Source organism: Spinacia oleracea, chromosome 4 (assembly GCF_020520425.1).
Source record: "Spinacia oleracea cultivar Varoflay chromosome 4, BTI_SOV_V1, whole genome shotgun sequence".
Lineage (NCBI taxonomy): Eukaryota > Viridiplantae > Streptophyta > Magnoliopsida > Caryophyllales > Amaranthaceae > Spinacia > Spinacia oleracea.
In genome coordinates this window covers 181,956,198-181,978,362 of record NC_079490.1, presented here as the reverse complement: position 1 = coordinate 181,978,362, position 22,165 = coordinate 181,956,198, and the positions used below count along the sequence as shown (strand labels likewise).

The window sequence follows — 22,165 nt, the reverse complement described above, 5'->3', positions numbered from 1 at the left end:
AAAAGTTATGAGTTAGGCGCGGGGAATTTAGAAAATTAACCCTGCACGTACTCCAACCTCTACCTCTACTCGCAAGAAAAACCGAAAACCTCTACACCGCCGCTCCTCACTCTGCCGTCGCTCCTCACTCTGCACCGTCGCTCTCTTGCACCCCTTTCCGGCCGCCTCCCAACCGCCGGTAAAACCCTCAGAAAAACACTTCAACCTCTGCTCGGAAGAAAACCCGCAACTCCTCTGCACCGCCCCTCCTCACGCTGCACCGCCTCTCCCTTTCACTGCTTTCCGTCCTCCTCCCAACCTCCGGTAAACCCCGGCTGCCCCACCGCTGCCTTCAATTTCCAGGGTTAGTATGTGCTTAATTCTGTTTCTCATTAATTTTATTTAACCTATAACCTAGGGATTATGAATATTTGTTTGTTTGTAATATATGATTAAAGAATTCAGTTTGATAATTGCCAAAATAAAAAAGAATAAGAAATTGTTCAGTTCAATCACGATTGATCAGCGTTGAATATGTTTATTGGCCTAATTGGTGTTTTCTTTGACCTGAATTTAATTTGGAACCGTGTCTTGAATTTTACAATTGAATTTTGATGACTAGCTATTTTCTCGTATCAATAGGATGTGTTGGTGTTAATATTAATGCTTTTCTGAGGGATGATTATGATTTTGGATTTGTCTCTGCCTTGTTAGAGGCTTTAATTGATTTATTTAACATTAGCAATCTTTCGTTTGCTTAATTCTCCGTATTATAGTTACAACTTACAAGAAACTTATTTATATTTTTTGCTTAGGCTTCAATCCTCTTGCTGTTATAGAGTAACTAAGATACTTCAAAAATTATTGTTGTACAATGTTAGAGTCACTCATGGTGTAGTTAGCTTGCTTGAGCTCACAGGAAGTGGGCATCTTTTCAATGTCTACCTATTGAGCATGTACTGTTCAAATTGAAGTGGGCATCTTCTTACTCGTGTATGTAAAATTAGTACTTCTTGAGATACACACCATATTGGGTTAATAGTTGAGCATAACGTTACAGCACTATGATTGAGATATGTTCTTGATGCGAACAACTTTAGAGAATTCAAGTGCTTAGTAAAATAGAGAGGTGTTTCATTTCTCGGTTTTTGGAATAATGTTAAAAAGGAATTGAAGAAGTATTTTCTGAGGACCACAACCAACTAGAAGCTTATGATGTTCTTATGGTATTAACTATTTAGTCTTCATTGTCGGGAATGGAGAGGGGATTGGATTTTGATAGCCTTTTTCCCCCGTTTTATGCTAGCATATTTTAGACATCTACCATTTAGATTTGTGGAAAGGTAAGATGTTCTTGAAGGGATTGAGGAGCATCTTATAAAAGTTGGTAAGGTGCTTTAGGAATCATCTTGGTCAATTCATGTACTCTCCCTACTTTGAGGATCAAAAGGCTCCTGGGAAATTTTGTTCATAGTATGCTTGGTGACAAATTCAATTGAGGCATTGTAGATTGCACATTGTAACTATGGCCATTGGTTTGATGTCATACCTGTATTTAAGAATTGAGCAACTACGGAGTATATCCCAAAAGAAGAGTGCATTTATTTTTGGTAACAAGAATTCCGTTCCTGCTGAATTTTACTTAGTGAGATTTATGGAAGTCCTTATTGTCCAAATTTTCTATGCTCTTCTAAATTCTAATTAATGTGTATAACATGGTAAGATTTGTGATAATAATAATAATGTACTCAGAGTAATCCTACCGAATATAAGTTTATATTTATGATGCCGCTGGGCACCAAATTCGTTGTATGCCTTAAGTAGAAGTTTTTTAGTGCAAATAGATAGCATCTTTTCCTTTTGCTTTACTAACTTCTCTCCCTTCTCAGGAAATTGTGTTGAAACCTGCAACTGAATTTCAAATTCAGTAGGATGTTTATTGTAGTTGTATATCTCTGTTATTTTATGTAATTTCACTAATTTGTGTAAGAGTTGAGGTTTGTATGACTAGCAATATGTCTTCCAGTTCTGAAATGTAATTTGCAACCAAATTTCCTAGTCTATATTATGATCAGTAAGAGTGAAGTAAGAAAGCTATGATTTCTTGTGACATCATAAATATCATGATAGACTTTTAGCACACCATTCCTTCAGCAAAAGCCGTGGGCAAAGTGGAACTTGAATCGTAAGCACAGCATGACTATGACAGGTAAGCTCACTGTGATACAGAATAGTAGAACACTGGTATATTGTGATATTGCAAACTCTATTCCATGATTTAGTATTCAGGGTTCTTGTACTAGTGATTCTCCTGTAAATCTCCTTCAGTCCATCCTCCTCTCCCAAGTTCCATCAAAGTGAACAAGTCCCACAGCTACTTAAGTAGCAATAGACTCAAGAGCTTGCACATAGTTCACATGCCATTGATGGATAAGATACGATCAAAGAGGGCTATTATAGCTCTCTTATATCACATTTGGACTTGACACTATCAAACTTGATGCTGACCAGGATTGTTCATACGGGGGAATGTTTCACGCACTCAAAGCCCAGCTCATGTTTTGCAACTTACCTCCTGTTTTGGTTAGCAGTGAACTAAAAGTACCCAGTTTCATAACAGTGGATGATGAGACTTTCTTAATCAGTTTCATTGGACTGATAGAGTGGATTAAGTTTTATCTAATGTATTTGCAAGAGTTATACTGTAATAAATACTGACCATATAAATACTTGTCTTGTAGTATTTTGCCAAAACTCCCACGTATTCTCAAACTACGATTGATGAGCTAAGGGAGAGGTGGATCTCATATGTTACTGAATATCCCCAACCAAATAACGATGAAGATGAAGATGATGATGACGATGATCTAGTGTGACTTAAGCTAGCTCATCAAGGAGATGGTTGTTGTTGTTCCTGCTGCAGACGCTGCTGTTGCTGCAGATGCTGCTGTTGCTGCAGTCTGTTCCTGCTGCAGACGCTGCTGTTGCTGTTGAGTTCTTGCGGTTCCTGTCTGTTGTTGTTCAGTTCGTGCTGTTGCTGTTGAGTTCCTGCGGTTGCTGTTGAGTTTTTTTTTTCCAGTGATATTGGATTTTTTTTACAGTGATTTTTATTTTTATTTTATCAATGAATAATAGGATTTTGTTATTGAATGAACAATATTATTTTGTTATTGAATGGAATGATTTTTTGGAAAGATCGTGTCGATATAATTTTTGTTTTATCGTTTTAGATTTGCTTTACATACTAGAATCGTGATATCCTCTTTTTAAATAATATTAATAAAAAATGCGTGGGCTGTTTTTAAATAATATATAAAAAAAGGGTAGAATATAGAACGTTTGTGTAAGGAAACAATTTTATATCTTAATATTAAACATGAATTATATAGTACGCCTATGTACGGAAGATGTTCTGTATCTCAATATTTAATAGGAAGAATAGAGGACGGTTATGTACGGGAGGCGCGCTTTATTATAGAGTATAGGAGACAGTTATATACGTTAACCGTTCTATATTCCTTCTTCATTTCCTGATTTTAGGAAGGGAATAGAGGACGCTTATCTCTTATCACTGTACTTTATAACTAGGTATATAAAACGCTTCTTTTACCCCTTTTATAAACTTTATAGCGCGTTGAGTTGGAGAACGCCTCTAAGGCGTCCTATAAAGTGTATTTCAACAGTACTCTATGCCCTTTTTTGTAGTAGTGAGGGTTGGGTTTATATCGGGTTGGAATCATCAACCCTAAACCCTAAACAAACATAAATGTCGCTCATCAACATGTTCATAAGGATCGGGTTATAATCGGGTCGTGTTATAGTCGGGCCGGGTCAAGTTGGTCAGGTCGGAACATGTCGGGTTGTAAAACGAGTTTAACCAGATTGTAACAGGTTCGAATCAGATTGGGTTGGGCTTATATCGGGTTGGAACCATCGGATGACGGTCTGAAACGGGTCGATTGAACAGGTTTAGCCGAGTTACATCTGATTCAGGTTCATATCAGTTCGAGTATTTATCATTTCGTTATCGGCTTGAGTTCATACATTGTGGAAAAATCAGAAGTAGGATGAAATAGTTAGCGGGTTGTACGTATCCGGGTCAGGTCAATTCGGTTCCAAATTATAAATCACAATATCTGGTTATGACTAAAATCACAATTTTCAATACGTTTATAAATTATAACATTGAGGCCTTAATTAGGGGACAAGAACTATGACGACTAATTTTTAAAAGTATTAAGAGTTTATGGTACGTAGCGGGATTAAACGGGTTACGGTTGTAAGCAATTTAAGTTAAACGGGTTACGATGTAAACGGTTCGGATTAAACGAGTTACGGGTTGTAAATGGTTCAAATTAAACAGATTTTCCTGGATCGAAAGAATCAGGTTATTAATGGGTTTCGGATCATTCAGTTCGGTTGAAACGAATCGGGTTGTTGCGGGATGGTACGTTTGTTATCAGATTTCGGTTCTTAATTGGGTTAATGTTTCCGGTCGGTTCAGGTTCAAGTTGAATATTATCGGATCAGATCGAGTTGAGGTTTCAGCTCACAGGTTATTACCGGTTCAGAATCTAAACGTTCGGAATAACCCAACGAATTCAATAGTCCGGGTTGAGAATTGACAACCCTAGTCCGTAGCATACATAAGTGGAATAATTTCAGACTAGTAGTTTCGTGCTTTCGTTATTTGAATAGCTTAGCGTTTGTCTTTGTGTAAGCTTGCTTATCACTGTCAATCCTTTTGTAACTGAACATCTTCAGCTCTATCCTTCTTGGTACGATGGTACGGTACGGGTTTTACATAGAACATATTACATGCACCCGGATGCACCGTGCACTTTCTCACATTTTTTCTTTACATGTGAGGAGAAAATGTGATATGGACCACCAAATGACATAAAATACCCTTGCATGATACACCCAGGTGCATCTAATAATTTTCAGGTTTTACAGATCTAACTTTTGCTAGCTTGACTTCACTAGCAGATATTATTCTGCAGATCTGCTCTCGTTATGAAGTGTTGGTGAGGGTTCACCTTCTGGGATTACCCCTTTTTTGTCTTTTTTGAAGGGAGATTACCCCTTACAACTTGTTTGGTATGAGGGATAAGAAGTGGGGATAAGGATATTCCATTTACCCTCCTATCCCTTGTTTGTTTACAAGGAATTCTAATTTTTAGGGGATATGGATAGAGACTAATTGAGGCTTTAACCCCATTATTTTGTATCAAGGGGAGCAGGTATTGATTTGAGGATTTCTCATTTCAATGTTAAAAGACAATTTTGTCCTTCATTAATTAAAAGCAGAGAAAGAAAGTTGACATTATTTTAGCATACCATTTTAAAAGGGGTAATATAATAATTTTGTTATTTAATCTCTATCCTTATCTACCATGCCAAACAAAAAATAGTGATAAGTTTAATGAATTCCCTGTGATAAATTCTCTATCCCATCCCAATTTATATCCTTATCCTTATCCCTATCCCCCTCTCCTACCAAACGACCCGTTAATGCTTATGTAATGTAATCTCCTTCTTTGCGTTAAAAAAAAATGGAATACGCCGGACCTAAACCTCCCCAGTCCCCAGCTCACCACCAAGTTCAACGACCGCACCACCAGTCCTCCAGTGAGTTCTCCGTTCTCTCTCTACTATCTCCTTCCATTTAAATTCGCGCAATTTGACCGTCAACCTGTTCAATTAAGCTCCAAATGAATCGACTTAGTTCATCTTTTGCAGCCCCAAGAATTCTTCTCTCAAATTACAGCACAAAATCTGCACTCACTCCATCATCAACATCTTTCAATCCTCCGATTGTTCCAAACTCAAAACCCAGCTTAAACCCACTTTACTCTTTCCTTCCCGAAACCCAGAACCCCAATAATTTAGTCAATCTAATTTGTTTAGCTCTCAAAAAAACCAATTTCCAAATTACCCATCTCGCAAATCAGTTGCAGGACCTAATTCCTCATTTGGGTACCCAAGAAATTTCTAGGGTTTTGCTTAGATGTCAGTGTGAGTCCCAGTCTGCTCTTATTTTCTTTAATTGGGTGAAAAATGATCTGGGTGTTAAGCCAAATTGTCATAATTACTGTATTATTGTTCATATATTGGTTTGGTCTCGGAATTTTGTACACGGGATGAAGCTTTTGTCTGAATTGATTCGATTCCAGTCGGATGAGAGTGAAAAGGTTGACATTTTTCAGGGTTTGGTTTCGTGTTCCGAGGATTGTAATTGGGACCCTGTTGTGTTTGATATGCTTATAAAAGCTTATATGAAAGATGATTTGATAAAGGAAGGTTATAGGGTTTTTAAGAAGATGGTTAAGATGGGTTATGTGCCTCATGTTTTGGCCTTTAATTGTTTGTTGAGTGGGCTCTCGAAGGCAAATTGTGTTGATAATTGCTGGGAACTTTATAAAGAGATGTGGAGGATTGGAATTAATCCGAATACGTGTACGTTTAATATTTTTACTAATGTGTTGTGCAAGGACCAAAGTGTAGACAAGGTAAATGAGTTCTTGGAGAAGATGGAGGAAGAAGGATTTGTGCCTGACCTTGTGACTTATAATACACTTATTGGTAATTATTGCAGAAGTCGTAGGTTGGATGACGCGTTTTATTTGTATAAGATTATGTATAGGAGGGGTGTTGTTCCTGATTTGGTCACATACACTTCGTTAATGAATGGACTTTGTAAAATTGGAAAGCTAAAGGAAGCTCATCAGGTTTTCCATAGAATGGTTGATAGAGGACTGACTCCAGATATTGTATCGTATAATTCTCTAATTCACGGTTACTGTATAGAGGGAAGGATGAAAGATTCGAGGCTCCTACTTCATGATATGATTGCAAAGGGGATTAGCCCAGATACTTTCACCTGTCAGGTTCTTGTAGAAGGATTCGTGAAAGCGGGCAGCTTGCGTTCATGTTTGAATATGATTGTGGAGCTTAAAAGGTTTGGAGTTACAATTTCTAGTGACGTATACAAGTATTTGGTTATCGCATTGTCTCAGGAGAATCACCCAATTGCAGCTGTTAAACTTTTAGATAGAATGTTGGAAGATGGTCATGAGTCGGATGTGGAGATTTATGATAAATTGATCAAATCATTCTGTGATAGTGAGCTCCTAGAAGGAGCATTGCTGCATAAAAGCAAGATGCTAGAAAGGAGGGTTAAACCATGTTTAGCAATATATCAAAACCTAATAAGCTGTTTGTGCAGATTGAGAAGATGCTTGGAGGCAGAAGTTTTGATGCAAGAAATGGATTTATTTGACCTTAAACCTGACAACAATATCTGCAGGGCTTTGATATTTGCCTATTGTACAGAAAATAATTTTGATAAAGCAGAATCCTTGCTTCTTTCACTTTCTATCAAGTATCAGCTTTACGATACAGATAGTTATAATGTACTTCTTAAGATAAGGAGTGAGCAAAGCAGCATTACTGAATTGATGGAGTTACAGGACAAGATGCTGAAATTGGGTTTTGCACCTAATGGGTTGACCTTCAAGTATGTGCTTCAGGGATTACAGAATACTGTTATGAAGGACAAGGGCAGTTTTCAAGCCTGCAGTCAGTTGCAATAGATGAAAATGATAGATGTTTGTGCCTTTGTGGTTGCTTGATTTTAATCTTTGAAGTTTACCTTCATTCCTATTGTTTGGTCTTGCTCTCGGACTGGTGGATACACATTTGTCTCCCCCCGTGTCATATTGGTGCTTCTATCTTGAAGATTTTCGAAGATTCTGACTTCTGAGACCCTGAGGTAATATATCTCTTCTGTTTACAAAGTTGCAGCACACCCCCCCACACACACACCAAAAACACACTACTTGTATTTTTTAGCTACAATGACAAGTTGACAACTGATAGTGCTTTACATGGATTTGTACATCTATTTTACTATTTAAGTTGTTTAAAATGCCAAATAAACTATATGGAGGTTGAGGAAACCACTATGTGATGATTTTTCAAATATGTTGTTCTGGGAGTGGGAGAGGCAGGGTCAACTGTTAGTGCTTTTGTGCTTTCTGATTTGAGATGTATAGCTATCCACTCTAGTTTTAGTTGAAGCCAGAAGGTGGACTTTGCGAAGGTGTTTTTCTTTCATGTCTTTTTGGTCTTTTTTGTTCCGGGGAAGGGAGGGACTCTCTAGAGTATCAATTTCTCTGGGCTATGCCAAATGTACACAGAAGCTGAGGAAACGTTGATTGATTCTGGTCAATTTTAGGACGGTTTAATGGAAAAGCAAGTGATTTCCAGTATAGATTGGCTAGAACAAGGCTATGTATAAAGAGTTTAACGTAGGATCATAGACCCCCTGTCCTTTCCCCCTTATATGCAGAAGATTTGGAGGCTAGTTCTCCTACATAAACCGTTTAGTATTGTTCACAGTGGAGCACTTTACTGTTTCACCTCATTTATCCAGCCCTCTGTCATTTATTTTGTATTTCTTGATATTATTACAGGCGGAGTCATGAGTCTTGGTTGGTATGCATGTCAAATTGTCTGCCCATATCTACTTTGTATATTTTATTTTTGGTTCATGTGCTATAAAATAGCTAAGAATTTTCTATTCAAATGTTTATCATGAAACGTATCTAAAGATTAATGCTTGTAGAAGGAAGGTTTTGTGTCCCATAAATAGGGCGAACAAGGGTATCTCAATACCAAAATTTTGAATCCTCACCCTGTCAATAAATTGAAATTTCTATAATGTGTAGGATCCTAGGATGTATTATCTCATCCAAATTACATGTTTGTCCTAGTTCTTTTTCTCCCCCTCACCCCCCAAAAAAGAACTAAGAAAAATGTAAGTATTGTTTTCTATTAGTGCCGTAGTGGGAAGCAGTTTAGGGCCTGTTTGGCTAAGCTTCTTGAAAAGAACTTGTAGTTTTCTAGAAACTGTTTCTAGAGAAACGCTTTTGGCTTGTGAGAAACGTAATTGTTTGGTCACTAATTTAAAAAGTTCTTTTAAGAAACATAATTTTTGGCCACAAATTTAAAAAGTACTTTTGAGAAACTAATTGTTTGACCACAAATTAAAAAGTACTTTAGAGAAACAAAAATTGGAAATCCTCCCAATTGTAGATAGTCCATTGATGGAAGAGTTCAAACCCACATCGTCTAAAGACCCACCCACATCGTCTAACCGTCGCCTACAAAAGTCCACGAGTGACCTTTGTTATAAAAAGCCGCAGAGAATGATCCCGACATCATTTTTATTGGAAGAGGAGATAGACGGCCTTTCAAAGGCCGTTCATACGCTACTCGTCACGTCAGAACTAAACAAGCGGAAGTTGTGCGTTTTTTTCGCTTGAATGACGACACATTAGTTAGTCTTTCCTCTACGCTGGTGTCACTACTAGAATTCGAGGACTAAGTTTTGCTTAGCTGTCGGATTGGTAATATTAATAGTTGTTCATCATACTTTTTTTTATATTCGCACATTTATATTGGTAGATTACATTTTAATGGTGTGTAATTGAAATATATACGACGCCCGGGTATGAACATGTCAACACACGCTGTCAATTTCAAGGCGAGTGAGATAAAGTCCCTCTCTTACGCTTGTCCATTCTCTAACAAAGGTGAACCGGTTTATAACCAGGAGTAGTTGGAACTCATGGGCATCCCTGTCACCAAATTTTTATGATGCATGAGGGTGTGGTGATCCAAAACACTAATGTGACGGGGTTGGGTAACTGAACATCCGCAACATGGATACGTTGTTTGCATTCGCCCTTCCTATGTGAAATGGGCGTTGTTAAGGTGTGAGCCGTGGGGGCTGGGAGGGTGGTTTTTAGTTTTTGGTCAAGCAGGAGTAGGTGCTGGTGGTGCCTGGTAGTGGTGGTAGACATGCTTGAAGCTTTTAGGCTTAAGTTTTTATTTTTTTTATTTTTTATGTTTATAGGACTAATTTCTCAACTGTCTAGATGATGTTAATGTGAGAATTAACTGTTATGACAGTGTCATTACTTGTAGGCTTCTGTAAGTGTGGAATGTGTATGTAAGTGATGAAGCCTACTCTTTTGGTGTAATGAGATAATTTTTACGAAGGAATAAATGACTTTCTTTCGGTTATATAGGTCTCTTAATATTAGATGTGTGTTCATTTTTTCATACATGCATTTGTTTTATTGTGATCAGATGGTGAATGGAAACCTTGTATATTGTGCATCATGGTGGGAACTGGGTTGTGGAAGGTGACTTGTTTACAATGGGGGAAGGGTGAGTGTATTAGATGAATTCCTGGCTAAAAATGCTGATGTTAGAGCATCACAAATCCTCAATACATATCCACTATGTTCCTGAGATTTTTTCTTTTCTTTTTAGCTGATGAGATGATCATAGTAATCTGGAGCTGACTGAAGGTATCAGTTGGAGTACTAGATTACGTAGATAGAGTACCAGTGTTAGCTGAATCAAGAGTAGGTGAGGCTATAAAGGAGTGTCCTCTGCAATCCTTTTCTATCTAAATAAAACGATTGTTTCGGACTTATCATCAAATATTCAAAATCACAAGCTTTTTCCATTCCTTTCTGATTCCTTTTAATTGTTAGAACTAACTTGTGCCAAACTGCTAATACCCAAAGAGTCAGAAGATTATTAGTACTTCTGGTCGAATGACCTTTCACTGGGGCTCAAACACCAAATTCGCCTGGTTGCGGAAAATCAGAATTTCCTTGTTGACCTTGACAGTGGAAACAAATTACTGTGTTAACTGTCTAAATGCATTTCTGTGCCTCTTACTTTAGTTATGAAACATACAAGTATGTATCAGCAAAGTCACCTCAAAATTTTAGTTTCACTATAGATGTGAAGTTGACAATAATTGCCAAATACTGCACAAATGTAATTGAGAAAACTCATTCTTTCTTTACTCTATAGTTCATTTATAAGATATGACTTGTCGCTTGTGCAGTGCTCCCATTAAGGCTCCATTTGATAGGGCGTAAAAAGTTTCCATGAAAAACGATTTTCCCATTTTCAATCATTTTACGTTGTTTGGTCGGGTAAGAGATGAAAAATAAATTTCCATGACTCCCTCAAAGGTGGAAAACCCTTTTCCATTTGAAAGGGAGGGAAACCACTTTTCCTTCTTTCCTCCTTACCTCCCTCTCCTTTCTTCCCCTCAATCTTCACCATCTTCTCCCATTTTCCTTTAAGGTACCAAACAAAGGAAAACTAGTTTGGAATTGTGTTTTCCCTTGAATTTTTTTTCCACGGAGAATAATTTTACAATGAAAACGTTTTACGCCCTACCAAACGGAGCCTAAGTACACTATTTCTGCTATTCATTTGTTCAGAGAATTTTAGGACTTATCTATTTTTGGTGCCAATTAGGATTGTATGCTCTCATACTTAAGCGTAGAAATTAGGTAGAGTATTGAGCCAATGATTCTTCGAGCTGGATGTTTTGGGTTGTTTCTTTAGATTATTTGTGTAATATTTGTGTCCAATACCCATAAGCTTACTGTTGTCTGAGCTCAAGGCATGGGTACTTTGATTGAAATGAAGAATTTAACTTTGTCAGGAGAAGTACGGAGCTTATGACTGACATCTGTTTTAGGCAAGACTCAATAGAGTCAAGATTGTGTCACACACAGAAAGCTTGCTATTTAATTTGGAAGCTGGATAATCATGTACGATTTCTCATGATTTAGGGTACGTGAGATCTTGTTACATATATATATATATATATATATATATATATATATGGATTTACACGAGTTATAAATTTGTGTTTGTCTGTACTACATGGATCATGTTACTTTCTTCTGCTGTTTGCTCAGATGATCTTATTATTATTTTTTCCTTAATTGGTGTTTAATAATGAATTCTCGGGTTGATCTCAAGTTATACAGATCTATTACGGTCAGTTACACGAGGAAGTAATGATGCTATCATGTTTGTAGGACGACAGTTGGTGAGAAGCTGAATTGGTGCATATAATTTTGGTTGGAAAACATAGTGGTGGTGTTGATGTTATACTTGTATGTCTACTTCAACTGGCCACTAAGCAGATATGACATTCATGGATCGGCCTTCACTGGGAATATCTGTTATGTAAACCGGACAACTCTGATTGCAGTTGTTGATTTCCTTGGAGTGCACTCTGACTCTGTGAGTATGATGCCTTTCTGGAGATAAATAAAGTAAGCCATTTCTTTTCCATAATACCTCTATAATTAAATTAGTAGCTGTTGGTCAACTTTTCGTCCAAATCTGAGGCATCAGTGACTAATAGTATCTTTCTTTTCAGTCATAATTCATAATTCATAATTCATAATTCATAATTCATAATATCTGGTGTTCATTTTTCAAAGCCTTGTTTAAAAAAGACATAGAAATAAGGAATCAAATGAATGGACACTGGACCCCACTTCAATTGTTTGCATCCAGATAAATAAAACTAGTCATCGTGGACAAATTTCTTTTCTTGTCCCATTTCTATATTTTTGATTTTTCCCATTCAGGAGATTATCACTAATTTTGGGAATTAGTAAGGGTGCTAAACTCTATATGGCTATACCTTGTATTTGTATTTAGAAGAAAGTGGGCATATATTACGTTGGGATTGCTTAAAATAGAAATGTGGGCTACTGTGTTACTCCTATTTAGGGATGTCGAGAGTAATTTTCTTAGAATACTTGGGTGCCATGAATATGATAATGAGATTAAGAGTTAGGTTTGCCTATATATATATATATATATATATATATATATATATATATATACATATATATATATATATATATATATATATATATATATATTATATGGCCGTAAAAAAGATGCTCCTTGTTGGCCTTTGGTTATCAGAACTCTTACTTGGTATTACCCCTTCATTCTATCAGAAATTTCTAAGGAACTTAATACCTCAGAATATCTATCTAATGTAACCCTGTAGCTCTTTCTGTTTCTTCATCGCATTTCTTTTATGCTACATGTTTGTTGTGAGCCTTTGTAGTTTGTACGTCAACATGAATGTTTTTTTGCAAGGAAATTAAGTTGAAACAAATTCCAACAAGATCAGTTCGGTTCTAACTCACAACTATATATGTTCAGATAAGACCAGATAAATGTTTTTCCTATTGAAAACAACAAATCCTCTGTATGCCAAACTTGATGCTCCCCTTGACTTTACCTGAAATTTCCTATTGCGGGATTGAATGCGTTTTTTTTTTTTTTTTGTGAGAAACATGCGCAATCAAGTACAGTACGTTGGACCCCATTAAGAGACTCCCCTTATTCATGCTCATACTCGTCTATGACTATGAGTGACCATTATCTGGTGAGTAGACGTTTACCTACCGTCTCTTCCTATTTCATGCCTTATTATTATGTTGTATAGATTGGCTGATCTGTACTCTGTGGTACTCCAGCTTTTTGCATTATTCTAGATGTAATGTTGATTAGTTTTTGTTTTGAGATGATTCTAGATCTGCCTTTTTTTTTATCTCAAGACTACTCTTGAGTCTTGACCATTGAGTGAATGAAATTCTGGACATGTCTATAGAGTATCACCATTCACCAATGCAAATCAATCCTAGCCCTTCATTTTTAATTTATTTCTCCTTTTTGTCTTAAATGCTTTTTCTTTTCTTTTATCTTTTTGTTTCTTAACTTAAAATTAATTTTATTATTTCGGAAATTTTTAAAAAATATTTTTTGTACCAAAAATAAAAATTCATATTTATTTTTTATTGATTATTCTTTTGAATATTTAGACACAAAAAAAGCTGATTAAATTCTGAAAATAAAAAATTATCATATTTATCAAAATTAAATTCTTAAAAATTATCAAAAATTATCCTTTTTATTTCTTAAAGATCCTTACAACTCAAAAATTATTCTTTCTTTCTATTAAATTCAGAAAATTAATTGGGCATATTTAATTAGCAAAAAAAATCAGAAGTTTATGAAAAATTAATTGCAATGAGAGGAAGGGTGAGGAAGGAGGTTGAGAGGTAGATCTTGGTTAATTGATGAGGGAGGCGGGGATAAGGAGAGAGGAGGGCGGCGCAAGGTCGGTTGCGCCAGGAGGAGAGAGGAGGGCGGCACACGACGAGGGTTGCGTGAGGAGGAGAGAGAGGGGCGGCGGGGATGACTGCGTTAGGGAGGAGGAGAGAGGAGGGCGGTTGGGATGACTGCGTCAGGGAGGAGGACAGATGAGGGCGGTTGGGATGATTGCGTCAGGGAGGAGGAGAGAGGAGGGTGGCGTGGTGGATCGAAGCAGCGGAAGGGGGTAGGAGAGAGGAGGGTGGCGTGGTGGATCGAAGCAGCGGAAGGGGGTAGGAGAGAGGAGGGTGGCGTGGTGGAGGTTGATGGTGGAAGTTGGAAAGCAGGCATGCCTGTTTGGAGAGATGATGGTGAGAGTGTGGTGTAGTTTAAGTGAGTGTAATGAGGGTGGTGTAGTTTAAGTGAGTGTAATGAGGGTGGTGTAGTTTAAGTGAGTGTAACGAGTGTGTTGTAGTTTAAGTGATTGTGGTGAAGTTTAAATTGTGTAGAGATGAGCAATAATTAACGAGAAAATCTCATAATTTCGAGGCTAAAGATGTGCACTTTGACGTTTTTTATACTTCCTCCGTTTCGGAAATATCGCAACATGTTTGACTTTTACTCCTCTAACCAGGGAGGTGATAAATCCAAGGAAATTTTTACTTCGTCTAAGGAAATTCACATTTTTTCAAAGTTGATTTCCTTGGAAGAAGTGAATTCTTTCTTGGATTTATCATTTCCCCTCTAACCATTATTTTGAATCTTAATATCTCAATCGATTGCAAGTAAAATTATAAAAAATTAATATTTAAAAAATATATATCGATACGAATCTAACATGACCCCACATGACTACAACTTCCTTACGTACGAATCAAAAAAATGGCCAAAGTCGTAGTGTGAATAGTGTAAAAAACAAATGACGCAATATTTCCGGAACGGAGGAAGTATATTGTGCCTTAAATGTGGACTTTAGTTGACTTGGAGTATGTGGCTCGGATCTCGATTTCCGAGCGCTATATATAAGATTAAGCTAACGAGAGCATAAGTTTTATGTGTTTTTCAATGTAAGGAAGTAACAAACATGTATGTTGTGTTCTATTCATTTAAGTTCTATGTTTATTCATTAAAGCTTTAATTTTATATATTTAAAACTAAACTTTTATTCATCGAAGTTCACCGTTTATTCATTTTCAAGTTTTTATAGATTTTCATTTTTATTCATTTAGTTTACTTTATTTTTCTTTCTTTTTTCCTCTTTTCTCACCACTTTAATTATGAAAATGCTAATATAATCTTAAATAAGTTGAGTTTTAAGTATATAAAATTGAAGCTCTAATGAATAGAAGTGGAGCATAAATGAATAAAAGTTGAGCTTAAATGAATAAAAGTCGTGCTTAAATGAATAAAAATCGTGCTTAAATGATACTGTTTTTTACTTAAAATCATTAACTGTATATTCTTAATCGTTACATTTCATTTAATTCCAAGAGTTATATATGACCATGATTATTTCTTTAAAAAATATTTATTTTTAGTCAAACACAACTTAAACACTAACCTATGACTCGTGTGATTATTATAATTGAAGAAAGCTAAAAGATTGAAAGTTTGATAATTCCCAAACTAAATTTGGTCATTACCAGAGCACAAAAATATAGTTTGCATTTAGCCAACTATGTCATTGATCATTACCAAACTTTATCTTAGGGAAATTAAACTGTATTTTTGGGAAATGACCAAACTTTATTTTTGGGTAATGACCAAAATTTATTTTGGGAATTACCAAACTTGATTTTCGGTAATTAACTGCATTTTTTTATTCAGGTAGTGACGAAAAGGTAACTTGGAAATTACCATAGCTTTTGATCTTTTAGTTTTTTCAATTATAATAATCAAATTAAAAATGAAAAAGATATTTGCAATTCATAAGTGTCATATGCTAATGTTTAAGTTGTGTCTTATTCATTTAAGCATTAATTTTATGTATTTAAAACTAAACTTTTTAATTCTTCGAAGCTCACCGTTTATTCATTTTCAAGTTTTATAAATTTTAATTTTTATTCATTTACGGAGTAGTTTTTTTCCCCCTATTTTCTCACCACTTTAATTATGAAATGCTAACATAATCTTAAATAAGTTGAGTTTTAAATGTATAAATTTGAAGCGTAAATGAGTAAGCGTGGAGCAAAAATGAATAAAAATGGAGCTTAAATGAATAGTAATTGATCTTAAATGAATAAAAGTCGTGCTTAAATGATACTCTTTCTTACTTAAAATCATTAACAGTATATTCCTAATCGTTACATTTCATTTAATTCCAAGAGCTATATATGACCATGGTTATTTCTTTTAAAAATATTTATTTTTAATCAAACACTAACATATGACTTTGTGTGATCCAAAGGTTAATAATTCCCAAATAACCTTTTATTAATAACCATAACAAAAAAAATAAAGTTTGTATCTAGTCAACTACGTCATTGGTCATTACCACATATTGAAACTGAATAAAAACTTGAAAATGAATAAACGGTGAGCCGAATGAATAAAAATTAAAACGTATAAAACTTGAAAATGAATAAACGGTAAGCTTCGATGAATTAAAGTTGAGTTTTCAATATATAAAAGTGAAGCTTAAATCTTTAACTATATGCTCTTAATCGTTAGATTTCATTTGGTTTCTAAAGGTAAACCAAAATGCACCACACTCCCACCCTCATCTCTCCAAAATGCACAACAATCTTTTTGGATTTCCTCCACCACCATCAAAACTGATTCCTTCTACCACCAGTAACTCACACATTATTTCCTCTAAACTGTCGCCAACGCCCACCGCCTGCCGCCTGCTGCCCTCCCCCTCCCCGTCACGACCTTTCCCGCCGCCCTCCTCTTCCCCGTCGACGCAACCCCTCCTGCCTCCCTCTTCTATCCCACTCCAGACGCAACTTCCGGCCGCCTTCCTCTCTCCCTCCCCATCCCTTCTCGTCGCCTATCACCACTATCAATCGCGCAACTCTCATTCTCAGTCTCCTACTAGATCGCCGCCCACCACCACCATCAATCACTCAACCCACCTGGCGCCGCCCAACACCACCATTTCCTCACGCAATCTTTCCCTCTCCGCTCCAAATTTTCAAGGTTTGAGATGATAATTTAACACCACAAGTGATGATAATTTTCTAATTTTCTGATTTAATTTGAATTTTTTTTGGGCAATTTTTCAGATTTAATTGGATAAAAATGATAATTTTTATTTAGAGAATTTAATTAATTGTTTTTGGGCGAAAAAAATTAAAAGAATTAAACATTGAAAAAAAAATTGATTTTTATTTTTGGTAAAAATGATTTTAAAATTTTTTCTGAAATAATAAAAATGATTTAAAGTAAATAAATAAAAAAGATAAAAGAAAAGAGAAAGGAGAAAGTAAAAAAAAAAATTGAAAGACTAGGATTTATTTGACTATGGTGGCACCCAATAGGTGTATCACCTTAGAATTCTTATGAAATTCTTCTACTTGGGCTATTGTTATGACTTGTGAGTTGTGACATTGATTCATGCAAAAATTTACTTTTGTTCACAGTCCCAATCATAGTTATTTTTTTCTTTTCTTTTCTTGGAGGGTATTAGCTTTGAAATAAGTTTTTGTTATTTATTTTCAAACAATGTGTGTTGTGGTTGTACAATATATAGAACTGGACGGTTCTTACAATTATTGTGAGAATTGGACGGCCTAATCTGTTTTGAAGTGTGACTTCTGATGTCTCAAACTTAATTGACGGGAGAGATCAATATCATTCAAGACTTGTTATAATTTTTTTCCCGAAAGAAACATGAAAAATAATTTCCATAATTTTATTAAAGTACTTGTACTACATAAGCCAACTAAATTAAATCTGTTCACCTTCTTTTTTAACTGACTACGGAGCATTAATATTTCTTGTTGAAATACATTTTTAAAGACATTGAGGTTAATTTATCGGCAAATGAGAAATGTAAGGAATCAACTTAAAAAATGTGGATTTCTTTGAAAGAAGTAAAAATCTCCTTAGATTTATCAACTCCCATCCCTTATATGATAATAGGTGTTGTTTTGTAAGAGTACTAGACGTTGATAACGAGGTTGATTAATGGCATTTAATATTTAGTGAAGTGAGCAATTAGTCATTTTACAATGTTGATTAGATTGGAAATAATAGCTGCATTTATTGACGATAGGAAGTTATGAGTAGTAAAAAGATCATGTTAAAACTTCTGGTTTCGTTTATTTACGTTGTAGCATTGGCGAATCATTTTTTAGATTGAGATTTCTATATCTTTCGAAAATGTTGATTATGGTCTATCGGTTTAGAACAGACGTAGACGTAGACGTAGACGTAGTGCATTAGATATTGAATACCCTGTTTTGGCAGTTTACAGCATATGGTTATTGTTACCACTTAACACTTACCACTTACCACTTACCACTTACCACTTACCACCAAAGTTAGTTGCGAAATTGAGTCCGAGTTAATGCAGACGATAATTGAATTTGGCTTGCATGCAACTACAAGGCAATGATGTATTTCGAGTAACGACTAACGAGGCTTGTTGACATCTACGATGGGTTCTTGGGATCTAACATTTCCAGAGATATAACTTATGAATTATGAAGAGGCCGTTGTATAAGTTACAGTTTGTACTTGTCAACTGTTGTTTTAGTTGACTTAATTTAATACCTGGCCTTTTAAAGTAACTTCCACCTACCTTGATGTACTCCACTTGTCTTTTGTGCATGTCTTTGTTTCATCACATAGTTTTATTTTCTTGTATAGACCACAAGTTAAATGCCTTTCATAAATTCCTTTTCCTTTTCCTTTTCCTGGCACCGCGGTCACCGCCCTCCTTTTCTACTCTTGGTACGTGTAGACTGACGGTAGAGTATCACTCATTAAACTCGATCAACCCTTTATTCCAAGGCAAGTACCAATTCCACTAAGAATGTGACACATTTTGGAAAACTAGTCACATAATCGATATTACGGAGTCACGAGTGCGAGTGCGAGTGCGAGTGACACAACTTAGATTTTGTTATGTGACTACTTCACTTTAGTCTTCTTAAACTTGGGTAAGTATGATCTAATAAAACATAGAAAAAACCTGATACGATCCCGGTTAATTTACACTTGTCTTAGGATCCTAGCTAGAGGAAATACATAGGAGATATAAACTACTCCCTCTGTCCCTTAATACTCGCACCGATTTGACCGGTGCGGAGTTTAAGATATTTAAATTGACTTATTAATTTAATGGGTGTTAGTTGATAGTGGGGTATTTTTAATATAGTTAGTGGAAAATGTGTAAGAGGTGGAGAGTGGTGAGTGAGTGTGTGAATCTTTAAATGATTTTTTGTAGGGAATAGGGATGTAGGTGGGGTTAGTAAGTAAGTGTGAGAAATAATATAATATTGGTATAAATTTCCATTTATAGAAGCGGTGCAAGTATTAAAGGACGATCCGATAAGGAAAGCGGTGCGAGTATTAAGGGACGGAGGGAGTAACAAAATACTCCGTCATCCTTGAGGTTAAATTCATCCTCTTTTTTGTCTTTTCCTTCTCCTCTTGGGCCCGGGTTTATCTAATATGCATGAGGATTAATGCTTGCTTAACAACGCTCCTACTTTTTAATTTTTTTCATGTGTGTTAATTGTGAAATAGGGAGTATTGATTAAGGGAAAAACAAAGGATGTAGACATTAGCAGATCCAGATATTCATTCTAAAATAAAACCAAAACACTATAGCCGGCGTATAGGGGTGCGCTGCGGCTGCTCAGTGCCTGTTGCCTACCTTGGGGCTATGGATATACTCCCTCTGTCCCTTAATACTCGCACCGTTTTGACTTTTTACACTATTCACATAATTCACTTTGACCCTAATTTATTTCTAGTATATGAAAATAAATGTTAGTATATAATATATTGTTGGCTTCATCTTAATATATATTTTCAAAATATTAATATCTTTACAAGTTTTTATAATATGTAATTAAAGGTGCGAGTATTAAGGGACGGAGGGAGTAATACTTATACTCCGTACTCCAGATAAATACATTAATTAATAGATTATTATACATTAATTAGTTCCGGACAAAGGGAATTAACACAAGGAAAAATATGCCAAAACTCTTCTTTCTAAAAATTCTGAAATAACCATCCTTGTATAACAGGGGTTAAATATTTCCACAAAACTAATCTCTATTCTAATCAAAGTATTTATATATGTTAATTAAAAGCCATAAAATCACAAGTATTATTATTATTAATTTTAAGGGTTTTGATGCTGTGTGTAAATGTAGTCCAAGTGAACTTCTGAAACCAGTCTTCTCTTCAAGCACTCTTCATCTCCATTCCCACATATCTCCAATCCCATCAATTCCTGAAATTCATTCAAATAAAACAACATGCATCAGTTTTTTTCAGAGATAGAAATATATGATTCAAAGCTGTGAAATTAAAAAACAAATTAAAGCTTACATCTATGGAGTCTTTATCTTGTGACTTTGGTATCGGAACCGCGTTGGAGATTTGATGGTTTTGGTCATCTGCTGGTTTGTGTACTAGTAGACGAGCAGATGTTGTTGGAAATGCTACGAGGCAGAGGAGGATAACGATGAGGAGAGTAGAGGTGAGAAATTTGTGCATCATTTTTGTTGTCTGTTGAGTTTCTGATGCTGTTGTGTACTTGTGTTTCTGGGTTTTTAGAGAGAGAAAGATGAGAGAGAGGGGGGGGGAGGGGGGGAGTTTAGAGCAGAGCAAAAAGAAAGAAGTTGGAAGGTGAGGGTGGGAGATAAAAGGGGGACATGAAGCATTTAAATACATCTCAAGTTTAGTCACATGTAGCACCCGTAACGAAACAAGGTACAGACCCGCAACATTTGGACTAGGACCCCATACCATTTTCAATTTACTCCCTACGTCCCTTAATACTCGCACCGCTTTTCTTTTCGGGTCGTCCCTTAATACTTGTACCGCTTCTATAAATGAAAATCTTTACCAATATTATATTATTTCTCACACTTACCTACTACCCCACCTACACCCCTACTCCCTACAAAAAATCGTTTAAAAATTCACACCCCTCACTCACCACTCCCCATCCCTTACACAATTCTCACTAACTATATTAAAAAAATACCCCATTATTAACTAACAGCTATTAAATTAATAAGTCAATTTAAATGTCTTAAACTCCGCACCGATTAAATCGGTGCGAGTATTAAGAGACGGAGGGAGTATCAATTACGGAGTATCTGTCTATGTGGCTACTTACCTAAATACGGAGTACCTAATACTCTGTACTTAAGCAAAGTTACGAGACGATATGTCATTAGCGGTCTTAACTACTTTGACTAGTTTGTTCAAGTCAAATGAAGTGTGTTTCGGTGTTATACTTTGATTTTGTCATTGGCATTTTTATTGCGTAAGATCCTCAATACTGAATTATGACATTTTAACAACATTTCATTTTGATTTTTATATGTAGCCTTTCGACACATTGTCCGTGTCAAATATGAGTTCCAAATGTTCGACTAGAGTATGTTGATTTTGCTCAATGTGAATATTTGAGACACTTGCTTGGACATAAAAAGTATTGGTTCGGACCCCTCAGTTTTATAATTTCTTGAATATGTCACAAGTTGTTTGGTTTACTATAAAAATGTTCATATAACTTTTCATAATAATATATATTCATAAAAAAAAAGTAGATACTATGTACAGGTATTAAGGCGTTTGGTTAACATGAAAAATTATGAAATACGAGTATTAATGTGTTATTTGGTTAACATGGAAAATCATGAAAAGTAAAACTTTATGGGAATTGAAATGTTGTTGTTTAGTTTAAAAAAACATAAAACCATACTCCATTTGTTTTTATTTGTTGTTCCCATTTACTGTAAAAATCTTGTTACGAAAAGTAGTGGGTGGGTGTAAGATAAATGTGGAAAAAGTAAAAGAGATGTAATAAATTAATGGGTAATGTAGATAAAAAAGGGAAAAATGACAGAGTACTCCGTAAAAAATGTGTACGGAGTAATTATTATAGAAAAATAGGTAAAGATGGTAAAAATATACTCCGTAAATGTCAGAAATGTAATAAAACTATAGTGGATAGAAAAAAAAAACCACATCTTTT

At 35.6% G+C, this 22,165-nt stretch overlaps 2 protein-coding genes across 8 annotated transcripts; one reads left to right on the top strand and one right to left on the bottom strand.

Moving 5' to 3' along the window:
• Positions 1-5,434: 5,434 nt before the first annotated feature.
• Positions 5,435-19,996, top strand: LOC110790171 (pentatricopeptide repeat-containing protein At5g40400). 7 transcript variants are annotated; one of them, XM_056843144.1, is made up of 4 exons: positions 5,470-7,753; positions 11,907-12,146; positions 13,190-13,285; positions 18,512-19,996. In XM_056843144.1, exon 1 carries the CDS (start codon positions 5,694-5,696, stop codon positions 7,572-7,574), a length of 1,881 nt encoding a protein of 626 aa, XP_056699122.1. In that variant the 5' UTR covers positions 5,470-5,693; the 3' UTR covers positions 7,575-7,753; positions 11,907-12,146; positions 13,190-13,285; positions 18,512-19,996. The 7 variants fall into 7 exon arrangements, with proteins under 7 accessions (XP_021850638.1, XP_056699122.1, XP_021850639.1 ...); XM_021994947.2 differs by having other exon boundaries at positions 13,190-19,996; XM_021994946.2 differs by lacking the exons at positions 13,190-13,285; positions 18,512-19,996 and having other exon boundaries at positions 5,435-7,753; positions 11,907-12,296.
• A 148-nt stretch (positions 19,997-20,144) lies between these two features.
• LOC110790161 (putative phytosulfokines 6) lies at positions 20,145-20,676 on the bottom strand. The gene is made up of 2 exons (XM_056843147.1): positions 20,506-20,676; positions 20,145-20,407 (listed from the first exon to the last, which is right to left on the bottom strand). The coding sequence occupies exons 1-2, from the start codon at positions 20,674-20,676 to the stop codon at positions 20,297-20,299; spliced, it is 282 nt and encodes a 93-aa protein (XP_056699125.1). The 3' UTR covers positions 20,145-20,296.
• Between the last annotated feature and the right edge of the window lie 1,489 nt (positions 20,677-22,165).

Bases quoted from the DNA above. Each gene is read 5' to 3' on its own strand.
- LOC110790171 (XM_056843144.1), top strand. From the start codon at position 5,694: ATGAATCGACTTAGTTCATCTTTTGCAGCCCCAAGAATTCTTCTCTCA.
- LOC110790161 (XM_056843147.1), bottom strand. From the start codon at position 20,676: ATGATGCACAAATTTCTCACCTCTACTCTCCTCATCGTTATCCTCCTC. The intron at 20,408-20,505 runs GTAAGCTTTAAT...AATGAATTTCAG, and splicing joins AAGATAAAGACTCCATAGAT to GAATTGATGGGATTGGAGAT.